At 39.8% G+C, this 14,334-nt stretch overlaps 2 protein-coding genes across 2 annotated transcripts in view; both read right to left on the bottom strand.

The window, feature by feature from the left end:
- LOC101883867 (uncharacterized) overlaps positions 1-14,334 on the bottom strand; it is a 93,685-nt gene that overhangs the window by 57,513 nt on the left and 21,838 nt on the right. The window lies entirely within an intron of this gene.
- znf1157 (zinc finger protein 1157) lies at positions 6,028-13,308 on the bottom strand. Its single transcript, NM_001089571.2, has 3 exons — positions 13,117-13,308; positions 12,520-12,629; positions 6,028-7,882 (listed from the first exon to the last, which is right to left on the bottom strand). The coding sequence occupies exons 2-3, from the start codon at positions 12,572-12,574 to the stop codon at positions 6,639-6,641; spliced, it is 1,299 nt and encodes a 432-aa protein (NP_001083040.2). The 5' UTR covers positions 12,575-12,629; positions 13,117-13,308; the 3' UTR covers positions 6,028-6,638.

The following is a 14,334-nucleotide window of genomic DNA, read 5'->3' as shown; positions in this document are numbered from 1 at the left end:
CTACCAAGACGACCTATCACAGAGTTTGCGCATCGTTGCAATGTGTAGTTGCATTTTTTCAAAGGTGCGCGTCAGCGACGGCCACGGCGAGGGTTATGCGGCTGCACCAGAGCATCCACGTATGCTTGATGCAGAAGTATTAATTAGCCTTTAGTCCCTTTATTCATAAGTCGCCACAGGGGAATGAACCATCAACTCATCAAGCAAATGTTTTACACGGCGGATGCCTATCCAGCTGCAAACCAGCACTGGGAAACATCCATACACTCACATTCACACACACTCATACACTACGGCCAAATTAGTTCATTCAATTCACCCTATACTGCATGTGTTTGGACTGTGGGGGGAACCAGAGCACCCGGAGGAAACCCAAGCCAACACAGCCAGGGCCGGAGCAAGCTGAACTGCCGCTCTAGGCAGAGAGCGATCACGCCGCCCTCAACCCCAATGTGAAAACGAAAGTGACCGGTTATGAAAATGAAGTGAGGTGTCGCAGACCTCTTATCTGCCGCCCTATGCGCGGATTAAACTGAGGACGCACGGGTGCTGAGGAAGGTGTCGCTGACGCTACCCTCTCTATCCTGTCGACTATGCACGCATATATCTGAGGACGCGGGTGGTGAGGGAGGTGTCGCGGACATAACTGAGGACGCGGGTGATAAGGGAGGTGTCGCGGACGCCGCCCTATCTATTCTGCCGCCCTAGGCGGCCGCCATGGATGCGCCGGCCCTGAACACAGGAAGAACATGCAAACTCCACACAGAAACGCCAACTGACCCGGCAGAGGCTCGAACCAGCGACCTTCTTGCTCTGGGGCGACAGTACTTCTTTGGATGAAACCAAAAATGGTTCTTCAGATCTCAAATATGTGTTGCCTCATTGATCACATCAGTGTGGTTTCTCATCGTGTGTCGATTAAGACACGTTGACCGTCTGAAACTCTTCCCACACTGAGCACATGTGAACGGCTTCTCTCCAGTGTGAGTCCACTCGTGCGTTTTCAGATGTGCTGGATTTCTGAACGTTTTGTTGCAGTGTGAACACACATACGGTTTCTCTCCAGTGTGGATCATCTGGTGTCGTTTCAAGTGTTCAGCTCTAATAAAAGTCTTCTCACAGTCTAAACACACAAACTCCCTCGCACCAGTGTGGATCTTCTGATGTGCTTTAAAGTGTGACTGCTGTGAAAAACTCTTCCCACACTCAGAGCAACTATACGGCTTCTCATTTGTATGAAATCCAAGATGGATCTTCAGCTCTGAAGCTCTCAGAAATATCTTGCTGCACTGATCACACTTGTGCGGCTTCTCTCCGGTGTGGATCATCGTGTGTTGATGAAGATGTGATGATTGTGTGAAACTCCTCCCACACTGAGTACAGGTGAACGGTTTCTCTCCGGTGTGGATCCTCTGGTGCTTTTTCAATTCTCCAGCTGTAATGAAAGTCTTCTCACACTCGTAGCACACATGCTCTCTCACACCAGTGTGGATCTTCTGATGTGCATTAAAATGTGACTGCTGAGTAAACCTCTTTCCACACTCTAAACATGAATAAGGCTTCTCCTTTGTGTGAACTCTAAGATGGACCTTCAGATCTGAAGTCCTCAAAAAAGTTTTACCGCACTGATCACACTTGTGTGTTTTCTCTCCAGTGTGGATCAGCATGTGAAGCTTGAGATTACCTTTGTGCTCAAAACTCTTTCCACAATGAGTGCAGGTGAAACCTGTTTGTTCGCTCTTTGGGTGAGTTTCTTCTTCACTCTTGACCTGACGTTTCTCCTCATCTTCACTCAGTTCTTCACTCTCCTCCTTCACTACCACATCTGAAAAATAAGAAAGTAAGTTTTGTTAACAATCTAGTTTTCATCAGTAGTCAAATGATTCTGAATAAGAGCATTTGTGTGTTTGGCTGAGATGTGCAGGTGGTCAAATATGTTTGCACCTCGGCTTTTAAAAGCAACTAGATGTGAGGAATTTAAATTGTGTTCACTTAAACAAGTTCGATTACAAGTAATGGACATTTTTAATAAATTAGTCTGACTTAAACGTACTATCTTTAGTTACCATTATTTGAGTCTGGTCAATGTAATTTAGTTTTAAAGTGTACTCACACTTGACATGTTCACCTTTAACCGAGCCCTGGTGCGATCGTCTCACATTTTTACTTTCCGAGTCCGAGCACACTTGCGTGATCAATGAGACAGTTCAGTATAAAGATGAGGATAGACGCTCTCACTCAGTACATTATAGATTGCTTCATATTGTTGTCTATTTGTTTGTGTAGGAAAGTCCTAAAACGGAGTTGCAGTTCTTATGAGTATACACTAGATGGCGCACCTCTCTAATTCGACCGACATTTAATACTTTCACTTTTAGAGCAAGCACATGGCACAAATCACTTGTGAGGCACGGTGAGAGGGAAAAACATCTATCCTGTGTGCGTTCATGCCAAGAAAGTGAATTTATTTACTGATTTCCACCAAAAATATGTATAATACTTATGTTAATACTGTTGTAACAATATATGTAATGTTATATTTCTCCTTTAATGCATATATTTGCATAATCTTATGTTATACAGTATGTCAGTCTGTGTTGTGAAGCTAATATGCTAGTCCAAACTATTTATGCCACAGTATGTTTCTTTGTTGGATTAATGTATATATTTTGACAGAATTTTGAGTCGTTTCTAAACACTACAGTTTGACAGTGAATTTATTCCTATACCTAAAGATTATTTTCTGTTGTAATCTGAATGGAAATGTTTGACTGTTGTTAGTTAATTGCTAAACCTGTAATATTTTATTGATAATTAATTTGTCCTATTTTATGTTCCAGACCACACACACACATACGCAAACTCTCACATCCCCTCTTTACCTATACCAACAACGGTTAACCTGTACCATTATACCGACTCATTAAAGCTATTTTTGGATGAAACTCTCCAAGCCCTTTACTGTCGTACCGGGGTCTCCAGTTTTCAAGGACTATCAGAACATTCCAGAGGTTCCACCTCAACCGTTTGAGTTGTTTGGGACATAATGACACACAACCGAATAATTAACACATCCACCGCTCATAAATTTTCATAAATATCAAGTCTAAAGGTGGCAGCTGAAGAGGTTTGCAAGGAAATTTGTCAAGAGATTTGAGACTCAACCGATAGAAGATGCAAGCTGTTATAATAATTAGGGTTATTACAATAACACAGAATTAAATTTAAATAAAATATTGCAAAAATGATGAGTGGTTAAAGGTTATGTCGTGCCACTCTGCCCAGTAGTATTCAGTACACTGGTTTCACTCTCTCTCCAGCTGTAGCCTCTGCACAGAGCAAAGCAGCTTTCACACTGGACACGGAAAGCACTGCACTATGAAACCCATTCATTTCATTGCACCATGCAATGCATTGTTTGATGCTGTGTCGAAAACAGGTTGATCTCTATGGTAACCCTTTAATTAGGGCTGATTAATACTACTGCATCAAGTGCATGCAAATGGTCTGGCGCAGCCTTCGCACAGTTGCATAAATTTAAATCTACATTTAAAAATTTACATACGTCACATCAACCCATAGATCAAGCTCTTTGATTTGACTGCTTATAGTGTTGATGAGTGTGGGTGGGGCTGAGAGCCGTGAGATTTGAGCAACAAGTATTAAGTCTTATGGAGGAGATCCAGCTGGATACTTTTGTTTAGTGTTTACTTTAATATTAAAATTGTTGCATGTCCAGAGGTGTCCAAACTCGATCCTGAAGGGCCAGTGTCCCTGAGTTTAGTTCCAACTTGCCTCAACACACCTGTCAGGAAGTGTTTGGTATATCTAGTAAGAGCTTGATTGGCTGGTCCAGGTGTTTTAAATTAGGGTTGGAGCTTAATTCTCCAGGACACCGGCCCTCCAGGCCTGAGTTTGGACACCCCTGCTCTAAATGAATGAGTTTGAGCTACTTGTACTAGTAAGGGTGCATTCACATTTGGTTTGATTGCCTGGTGCAATCCCAAGTTCCATTGTCCCCCTTGCCACTTGGCTGGTTTGTGTTCACAGTCTTTTTTCTTCTGAACCCTTGTACGCTTGCGTCATCAAGCTGCTGTGTGTGTAGTGGAGGCCAGCTAGTGTAGTGCTGTGCAAGTAAACCTCACTCCTCTGACCTCTAAAGGTGCTCTAGCGACAGACGCTAGAGGCCATGGTCTTTAGACTCCTTGTTAGGGCAACCAACTCCCATGTGGAGAGTTGCTGGTTTGATCCCAGCTCGGCGCGGGTTGGGTGATGTAGGACTGGTGGGATTGCATTGGGGCCGTGACCCGGATGGGAGTGAGGTTTAGGGGGGTGAGTGTAGTGGAGGCCAGCTAGTGAATTGCTGTGCAAGTAAACCTCACTCCTCTGACCTCTATAGGTGCTCTAGCGACAGACGCTAGAGGCCATGGTCTTGAGCCTCCTTGTTATTGCAACCAACTCCCATGTGAAGACTTGCCGGTTCGATCCCAGTTCGGAGCGGGTTGGTTGGTGTAGAACCGGCAGGGTTACATGTTCATGCGTGCCGCTGCTCGGAACGGGCCCTATGACAACATTTTGATGGTGTTGTGTAAGTGAACAGTGGGTCTGGAGGGATGTGTGTGTCACGGATGAAAGTGAGGAGCGGAGGGGATGAATGGTTGGGTTGGGGATTGAGGGGCCCCAAAACAGCCCCTAGCGGCACCCCTGGTTGTGTGTACAGCTGGTGCTAGGTGACAGCCACAAAAGGAAAGCACCAAAATGGAAAGACATACACATTTCACAGCTGTTCTGCTTTTACTGAATCGTTTGGTTTTGTTATCGAAATACAAAGAGCTACTTGAGTCTATTTGGTGAAAAAAATATATAAACGTTCAGAACATCACGCAATGATGATGGCACGAACCAAAAGTGCTAGTGTGAAAGCACACTAAGGGTAAGGGTGTCACGATCCTCCAAATCCTCGATTCGATTACATTTTTGATTCTAAAGGCCCGATTCGATTTTCGATTATGAATAATTAATTAATTAATGACCAATTAATTATTTGTAGCCTACCGTTTAAACTACCTGACCTGCATGGTCTTTGTTTTACCCATAAACAAATCACACAGTAAATGAATAAAGGCAAGATACACACATAATTACCACCTGTCAATCACTTTTTCTGCGGGACTCGTGAATAGGCAGTGATCTGTGTCGTTATAATGGCGTCGGTAAAAAAGACGCACAACCAACAGGAACCAGCCAACAGTATCTGAGGTGTTCGCTAAAATGACTAAGTACAAGTGAGTGAAAGATTGAAGCAGTCCTCTGACTGCCTGGACCTGCTGTCTCGAGCGCATGGCTGTGTGTGCGTCTGTGTCTGTGTGGTCACGTGATGTGCATTTTCAGAGGTAGAGAGGAAGGAGGGCTGCTCAGAAATGCTACACGCCACTGTGGATGTCAAATCGTTGTCGTTCTAAAATGCCATTTAAAAACAAAGACAGTGTAAACAGGGCCTGAGTGTGTACTTTTCGCGAGCGGATTTGCAACGGGGGCGGGCGGAGGATCGCGATGCCGGTGTTGTCTATCGGATGAACCGTACGTAATACGTACATAGCAGAGCTTGCAAAACTGTGTTTTTTTTGTCGACAACATGAACGTTGTCAACATAACTCACTGGAAATCCAAAATGCTTCCACACCGGCGACTTCATTGAAAGAGGAGAGGGTTTAAGTTCGGGGTGTGGCAGCATCGACGATTCTATTTTTTGATTCGATAATCGAAATTGAGCATAAATTTCGATCGATTTCGAAATCGTGACACCCCTAACTAAGGTTGCACACTAAGTTATTCGAACCATACCCAGGTGCATTTCCTGGTTCGTTTGACAAGTGTGAGTGCTCCGAATGAGGCCTAGGTGCAGTTCAGTTGGCCGGCCCTGGCCTGGTTGGAAGAGGTGTGCCAAAGCGCGGTTCGGTTAGGCTTTGGTGCGGTATGCTTGTTGTGTGAGTGCACCTGACCCAAAACTGAAGACGCGATGTCACCTTTAAGATATTGTTTCATATGGATTTATTATTCATTCTTACTTTTCAATGAACATGAACTGTGTAAACAAAACACCTGAGAAGAAACTTTACACAGAGGAGCATAAAAGACAGAACCCGCACTGCCAACTAGTGTTTCAGAAGTGTTACTGCAGAACAACAAAAAAATGCAGAAGTATAAATGCATGACTGCACGCAAGGCATGTGCTGTGGGTTATAACTATCATGTGGCGCAGGAGTATAATTAAGCCTTTACTAATATTGAGTATAAAATCATTATTTTTAACGTTTTTGTTTATAGATATTTTGATAAATGTTAGAAACTCATAACCACTTCTACAGTAGGAAATAAATATACTGAGGAAGTCAATGGTTACAAGTTTCCAATGTTTTTTTTTTATAATTTAAGTTCAACAGATAAAAAAAACTTGAAACATGTTTTAAGGAGCAAGTGGAGGATGAGTAAATAATGACAATATTCATTTTTGGGTGAACTATGTCTTAAAACTTGAAATTTTCAGGAAGGTAAATGTCACTGAAGTGAAAACATCGGTCATGACACATACTTCGCTGTATGAAACCTAAGATAGTTCTTCAGATCCGAAGCTGCACTCAATTATGTTTTGCTGCATTAATCAGATTTGTGTGGTTTCTCATTGTGTGTCGATGAAGGCATGTTGAACGTGAGAAACTCTTCCCACACTGAGTACATGTAAACGGTTTCTCTCCGGTGTGAGTCCTCTCATGCGTTTTCAGATGTGCTGGATTTCTGAACGCTTTGTTACACAAGCTATGTGAACAAGCATACGGTTTCTCTCCAGTGTGAGTCATCTGGTGCTGTTTCAAGTGTTCAGCTCTAATGAAACTCTTCCCACACTCAAAGCAGACAAACTCTCTCACACCAGTGTGGATCTTCTGATGTGCTTGACAATGTGACTTCATCGTGAAACTCTTTCCACACTCAGAGCAGGAATAAGGCTTCTCCTTTGTATGAAATCTAAGATGTCTCTTCAACTCTGAAGTCCTCATAAATGTTTTACCGCATTGATCACATCTGTGTGGTCTCTCTCCAGTGTGGATCATCATGTGTCGAAAAAGGTTTGATGATTGATTGAAACTCTTCCCACACAGAGAACATGACAACGGTTTCTCTCCAGTGTGAATCCTCTCGTGTGTTTTCATTGGTCGTAACTGACTGAATCTCTTGTCGCAGTGCGAACACTTGTACGGTTTCTCTCCAGTGTGAATCATCTGGTGCTTTTTCAAGTCTCCAGCTGTAATAAAGTTCTTCTTACATTCCCTGCACACAAACTCCCTCACACCAGTGTGGATCTTCTGATGTAGGCTTAAACTCGAGTGCTGTGAAAACCCCTTCCCACACTCAGGACATGAATAAGGCTTCTCCTTTGTGTGAACTCTAAGATGGGTCTTCAGATCTGAAGGCCTCAAAAATGTTTTGTGGCACTGATCACACTTGTGTGTTTTCTCTCCAGTGTGGATGAGCATGTGTTGATGAAGGTATGATTGTCTGAAACTCTTCCCACAGTAAGTACATGTGAACAGTGACCTTCCAGTGTGGATCCTTTCATGTATTTTCAGGTTTCCTGAATGAATGAATCTCTTGTCGCAGTGTGAACACTTGTAAGGTTTCTCTCCAGTGTGGATTCTCATGTGACGGTTGAGATTGCTTTTATTCCCAAAACTCTTTCCACACTGAGTGCAGGTGAAAGCTTTTACTGCTGTTGTTTTTATTAAAAAACTATCTTCCGTCACTGACTGAAATTCAAGGTCACTTTTGATTTGATGTTTCTCCTCATCTTCACTCAGCTCTTCCCTCTCCTCCTTCACAATTACATCTGAAAATTAAGTAAATAAGTAACATTGTAAAAGGCTAGTTTTACAGCATATGCTGCTGCTCTGGGCTAGTTTTTACCAGTACAGTAAAAATGATCATAAATAAGAGCAATTGTGTGTTTGGCTGAGATGTGCAAGTTTGCACCTTGGCTTTTATACAAAACACATTATTCGGCCCCTAAGAATATCTAATTACAATTAGGGCTGCACGATTCTGGCAAAAATGTGAATTACGATTTTTTTGGCTTAAAATCAAGATCACGATTCTTTCTCACGATTCTGTATATGTGAAATAAAGGTTAATATGATTAGCCTGTTATTATTGTTCATTCTTAAACATATGGTAAAACAACACTATTAATATAAGGCCTGTTTGTAGCTCTACTGTTGGTTAAAATGCTAAGTTTTGTATTATGGTGGACTTGAACAGACTTTCAATATGTCCTGTTTGTTAATTCACAGTAAAATGATGACATCAGAATATAACTATTATAATTATAAAGCTTATTCATTATGTTTAAGACGTGCTTGTCATCTGTTATTGACAGCATTATTAGACCATTTGTTTTCACTGGTAAAATTTGAATTTTGTCATTATCAGACTCCTTGCATTATATTCAACATTATATATAGGCTAGGGTTGTTATACTGACACAGTAAACATTTATTTTAATGCACAATACTCTGTGTTCGCTATGAAAAAAAAACGTATCAAATGCTTGTTGTAATCATAACTCTAAAATGCGATATGTTCATATGCTCAAAAGTGAAACTGAAACCTATGCGCACATCTATTAAATGAACATAATTGATGTGCGCATAGGTTTCACTTTCACTTCCGAGTGCGGCTCATGGCTGCCGTCACTGTGAGAAAAACACACACATGCAAATCAAACCTTCGCACGTCCCTCAAACGATCGCTCTGTGCAACAAACTGGACGTTATTTACAACTTCATTACCTGTTATCCTCAGCCTATGCAGCTTCTGTTCACTAAAGTAGGCGTCATAGACAGGCACGTGAGTGTTCTCGGCAATGTTGCCAGATTGGGCGGTTTTGAATTAATTTTTGCAGGTAAAACAAGACATGGCGAGTTGTGTAAAATTGGGCGTTTTTTTAAAACGGCGTGTCCGTCAGCCCCGGTCTTCACTTATAAACCTGTTATGATCCTCCAAAGAGGTGCCATAGCCCCCGTTCTCCAAATATAAACGCTTACGACAGTTATGATCTCCCAATGAGACTACAGATTGTTGGGCGCTGCTTATTAGTTTTCAGCGGGTTTTAGGGTGGAAACAGTCAGCCACATCTGGCAACACTGGTTCTCGGAAGTAAACAATCTGCTGGCGGTCAGCTCTCGTGTGATTTTGCGACCGCGAATACATCATTACATGAAGACAGAAATGACATTTCTGGGTGAATTATACCTTATAAATACAGTATGTGACACTTTTAACGCCATTTGAAGGTGTCAATGTTGCTGTGAAGATTTGTGCGACTGCCTTGCTTCTCTCCTGACCATGAAAATATAATTGGCTGAATCGTAGCAAAAGCTGAATTAAGATCATGTCGAGATCGTGATCTTTTTTCGATTAATCACGCAGCACTAATTACAAGAAATATAATTTTTTTTAAAGTTAAATTAGTCTGACTTAAAAAGTTAAACACTATCATCAGTTGGGTTCATTTTAATATGATCAATGTCATTTAATTTTAGGGTGTACTCACACAAGGCACGTTTGCCTTGAACGATCCCTGGTGCAATTGTCTCCCACACTCGCACGTTTACTTTCCGAGACCGAGCACACTTGTGTCATCAATGCGACAGTTCAGTTCAAATAGTAAGAGAAGCACTCTCACTCAGTACAATGGAGATTGCTTCAGTTATGTTGTCTTATTTTGAGTCATGTGGGATGCAGTGAAACACGACCGAACATTTTGTTGAACAGATCCACCACTTTTGCTGCTCATGAATTCTCATAAAATCGTCCTGCTGCATGTATTGGGCTAAAGGTGGTGGCCGAAGGGGTTTGCGAGAAAACTTTTCAAGAGAGTAGATACTCGGCTGCTAGAAGACTCAAGCTGTTATAGGAAATAGGGATACACAGAATTCTTGGTCAGCAAATGTAAAGAGAAAAGAGAGAAAGAGCTTATAATATGAGCCGTAGCCACTGCAGTGAAGCGGCTTTCACACCAGACATTGAAAGCACTGCGCTATGAAACCCATTTAATTCATTGCACGAGTGGACAAACATGAGAGTGAAGTGCAAAGAAACAAAGGACAAGCCGGAAAAAAACAAAGGAGGAAATGATTCTTTCAGCAACCTTAAACATGAAAAAACTGCCATGTTTAACTATGATCATCACCTTTTGGACTATTATGAACTCTGAATGACGGAGTTACTTTGTAACAGAGGCTACATGTGCTTGTGAAGATTACAGACACAGATGAGAGGTCTGCTCTGACTGCAGGCTATATGTTTCATGTTGTTTTTGAACCTAAATAAGGACTAAATGTCTGCTGTGTGTAGTTTTTTTTTGTAGTTGGTATATCGGAGACTGTAAGTGTTCATATATGTTGCATTTCTTTATTTATTTTATATAATCACAGAAGTTCCAGTAGGCTATTTCGCACTGTCATTGATCTGCAGTTATAATCAACTCCTGTTCATAGAAAAGTTAGTAATAAACATTTATAAACAAGTATTAATGTGTATGAAACATCTGTTTTGTGAGAAGTGCTTCTCATATGACATGCGAGTGACCCGTATGGCTTTACTTTTGAGTGAGATTTCTTCGAGCGAGAATGACGTCGACTGAAACTGTCTGTAACCTTGGTACCCTTCAGGCAGTGGAAACGCAAGCCTGATAAAGGTGACCCATACCATACTGTACTTTACCAGTAAGTGGAAAAGGGCCATAAATGTCATGCCAAAAAATAACCTGAACTTGAGAAAGAGAGAGAGAGAGAGAGAGAGAGAGAGCAGCTGTGTGCAGATGGCTCCTAAATAGCATAAAAATAAGAAAAATAGTGGATTTCTTTTTTTATTTTAACAGCCTTTTTTTAGAACTTTAACCCGCTGATAAGAAACTGTGTTTAATAGTGTCATAATAAATAAGAGTATTGTTAAAAATCACATTATTTTTGTGTCACATGTAGTTAACGATTTATGTGCCGTGGCTAAAGGATGTTTTTCAATCCGGCTACCACCCCAAGTATATTTCAAACCTGTGGGAAGCACTGCATATACTTGTTATATTATAATATATACTTAAAATGATGCCCCTCAACTCGTTCACTATTATTAAAATGTTTTTAAAAGTAAAAAAAAAAAAAAAAATTCACTGTTTAAAAAATGTTAATTTGATTGTAAAAACTGTGTTTGTGCTGTAAAGTTAATTAAGGCAAGACTCAGAGCTCTTTTTTGATGGTCTTGGCGCAAAGTCCAAAGTGCAGGGCACAAAAGCATTCAGGCCGTGTCAGAATCCACTTTTGCTATTTTAAGAACGCTTTGCGCTGTGGCGTATGGTCTAACAGGGTTGAGCTTATTCTCTTAATAAGTTATAGGTGTGTTTTGAGAATAAACCAATCATAGTCTCATCTCCCATTCTCTTTAAGAGTCTGTTACATCACACCATATCGCATTTGCTATTTACATGGCGACTTTGTAAGTGGAAAAACTGAACGCTTCACTGGAGAGAAAACAGTTAAACAGCATCTGCAGTGCGAGAAAGAGAGAATGAGCCTCCTCATTCTTTACTTTCACTTTCACTTTATGGATAGGGAAATGTGTTGTACGCACAGACATCTATTAGCCTACACATAATTAATTTTGTTTGTTAAGCGCAAAGATTTGTTTCAAAACTATTTCTAAACTCAGTTCTAATTTCCAGCAAACGAATAAATGAACAATAATAACAAAGAGTGCTCAAAAACCTGAGTTATATCCAAATACACATGCTGTGCCCCATATGGTCTAAAACCTGACAGGTGGACAAATCTAATCTTGTTTTTAAGAAAACAAATATAAATCTGCATATAATAAATAATACTGCTAATAATAATAATAACATTATAAAAAAGCAAATTGTCATGAATAAACTAAAAAAAGCCCCCCGAGATGAAGGCTGGTGGTTTCTATATTTATGTAAAATTATTATTAATATTTATGTATGTAAAATAATATTTTTTGTAATTTTGCATCCTTTTACATTTGTAGAGATATTTCCATATTGCTGTACATCCTGTGTCTATTAAGCAATGTTTAAGTGAAGTGCACAACAGCGCTGGACTTTAGACCTGCTTTGATCTGGTCTCTATTGAACAGTGTAATTTAGTTCCTTAAAATAGCAACGCGCCTTAACACACCTCGTTTTTTAGACCTGAACACATATATGGGCGCACATATGAAAGCAAATGCATTTGTTATTTAAACAGCGTGGTGCAAAACGTCAAAATGACTCTTGCGTCGCGCTGAAGCTAGCAAACAACGATTGCGTCGCGCCTTGCGCCGGGTGAATGATACGGCCCTCAAAGTCTATACGCATAAACTGTTAATACAAAAAAACGACAAAGTGCTTAAATATTATCAACCTCACTGTTGTTCAGCCTCATTATTGAAGAGTAATGAATAAACACAAACCTATTAGTTCTTCAGTCTCTTCCTGTTTAATTCTGCAGGGTTCTGGATCACTCATCTTCTCACTGTCCTTCAATAAACTCTGTCTTTGTCTTTCACTGATGGCGGCGGAGCTTTAGAGGATAAAACAGAAATCTGATTCATTTACACTGATTAATGAACTAAATTATATTATATTATAGCTTCTAAGTGATAAAATAAGCAATGGCATAATTTGCTCAGTTCCGCTTACAATAAAAATAACACATCAGTATGATGAAGCATAAATAGCAGCTTACAACTAAAATATTTTAGAACACAATAAAACTACATTACTACCAGCTTTTTAGCATAGAAAACTAAGAAGTATGCACACCAAATAAAGAAAGTATACTGCTAACAGATTCATGATGTGGTATGTGAAAAACGTTATAAAAAATCCAAACTAACAATTTAATAATTTCATTTAAGCTCACATATATTAAAGTTACACTATTTTCAGATTATACGTTACTCTATTACATTAACAGAGTACATTATTACATTACCCCAGACGGTTATATACAAACGCAGTTAGCCTGCAAGTTAACCGTTAAAGAAAACCACAAACACTTCACTCACATTGTCCTCTCAGAGCTGCTCTCTGCCTGCTGTATTGTTTTGGTCAGCAGACACAGATAGAGGTGAACTCAATGCAGAAACTAGTCGCAGATTGTCACTTTAATAAACTGTAAAGTGTGTTTTATTGTTGTGTAAACACGAGAAAAAGCGTCAACGACTCACCTCAGCTCTGAAGACTCGACGCTGAATGAACGCGTCAGCGCTGACGTCATCACGGCGAGGCGAGAACAACAACGGCGGATCAAAAGTCAAAACAATCGTTATGTAGACAAAAAGCCATATTACTCGATCTTATGTGAAGTAAAAAAAACTCTTTAATCAGCACTTTAAACGGCACTTAATGTAAAACACAAACTTAATACTTATAATGGCGGACAGACAACTATAAAACAATATTTTTCTGAAGTAAATCAGATTTTAATAAAATATAAGTATAAAAACATTAATAAACATAACAGTGTAAAGAAAATAAGATAAAAACAATGATAAAACAACAAATGTATCGTCATTAAAAATGGTGAATGTCAATAAAGTGCCTTTGATGTCCCCCAAGATTAAATTAGTCCTATATGAACATAATGCGAATCAATGAATGTGTTAATATAATTGGTTAAACCTTTACACATGCAGGTAGAATTATAAGTGTTTTGAAATGTTTTTGTCAATTTTTGTCTTATTCTTTCATTGATGTATGTGATTTTGCCATGTCCCACACACTGCCCAGCCAACTTCAGCGAGTCGTAGGTAAATTAGCTTAAACGAAAAATATTTTTTTAAATATTTAAAGTATGTCATTTTGATCACTTTTATTTTGTTTTTATATTATTAATCATTTTCCATGTGTCCTTGAATTTGCTATAGTATCTGGATGCAGCCTTTATGCTGAGACTGCATCATTCAGCGATGCAATGTCAGACACTCAATGCACTCAAATGGAGCTAGAGAAGAAGATTTTATTATCTCTGTATGAAGTATTTTCTAAGTGTAAAGCAGTTAATTTTCTCTTCTCAAAATGTATGTAGTGTTTGCAGCAAACATGCCAGCCTGTGTTAAAAATACAGTGATATGTCTGTGTAAGATGAGTATGCCTGCACAGGAGCAACACTAGGAGAAGGCTGAGTGACTGATTGTGTAGAATAACTGAATATGTAAAGCACTGATTATTTAGGTTAAATACTTGTATGAAGCTATATGTGTCAGATGTTGGAATGAGTAACA

The sequence above is a fragment of the Danio rerio genome, chromosome 22, assembly GCF_049306965.1.
Source record: "Danio rerio strain Tuebingen ecotype United States chromosome 22, GRCz12tu, whole genome shotgun sequence".
Taxonomy (NCBI): domain Eukaryota; kingdom Metazoa; phylum Chordata; class Actinopteri; order Cypriniformes; family Danionidae; genus Danio; species Danio rerio.
Note: the sequence above shows the minus strand (reverse complement) of the source record. Positions and strands in the feature narration are given on the sequence as shown.

Excerpts from the sequence above, each read along its gene's own strand:
- znf1157 (NM_001089571.2), bottom strand. The coding sequence starts at position 12,574 with ATGAGTGATCCAGAACCCTGCAGAATTAAACAGGAAGAGACTGAAGAA. Across the intron at positions 7,883-12,519 it reads AGAGACTGAAGAACTAATAG|ATGTAATTGTGAAGGAGGAG; the intron begins GTTTGTGTTTAT and ends CTTAATTTTCAG.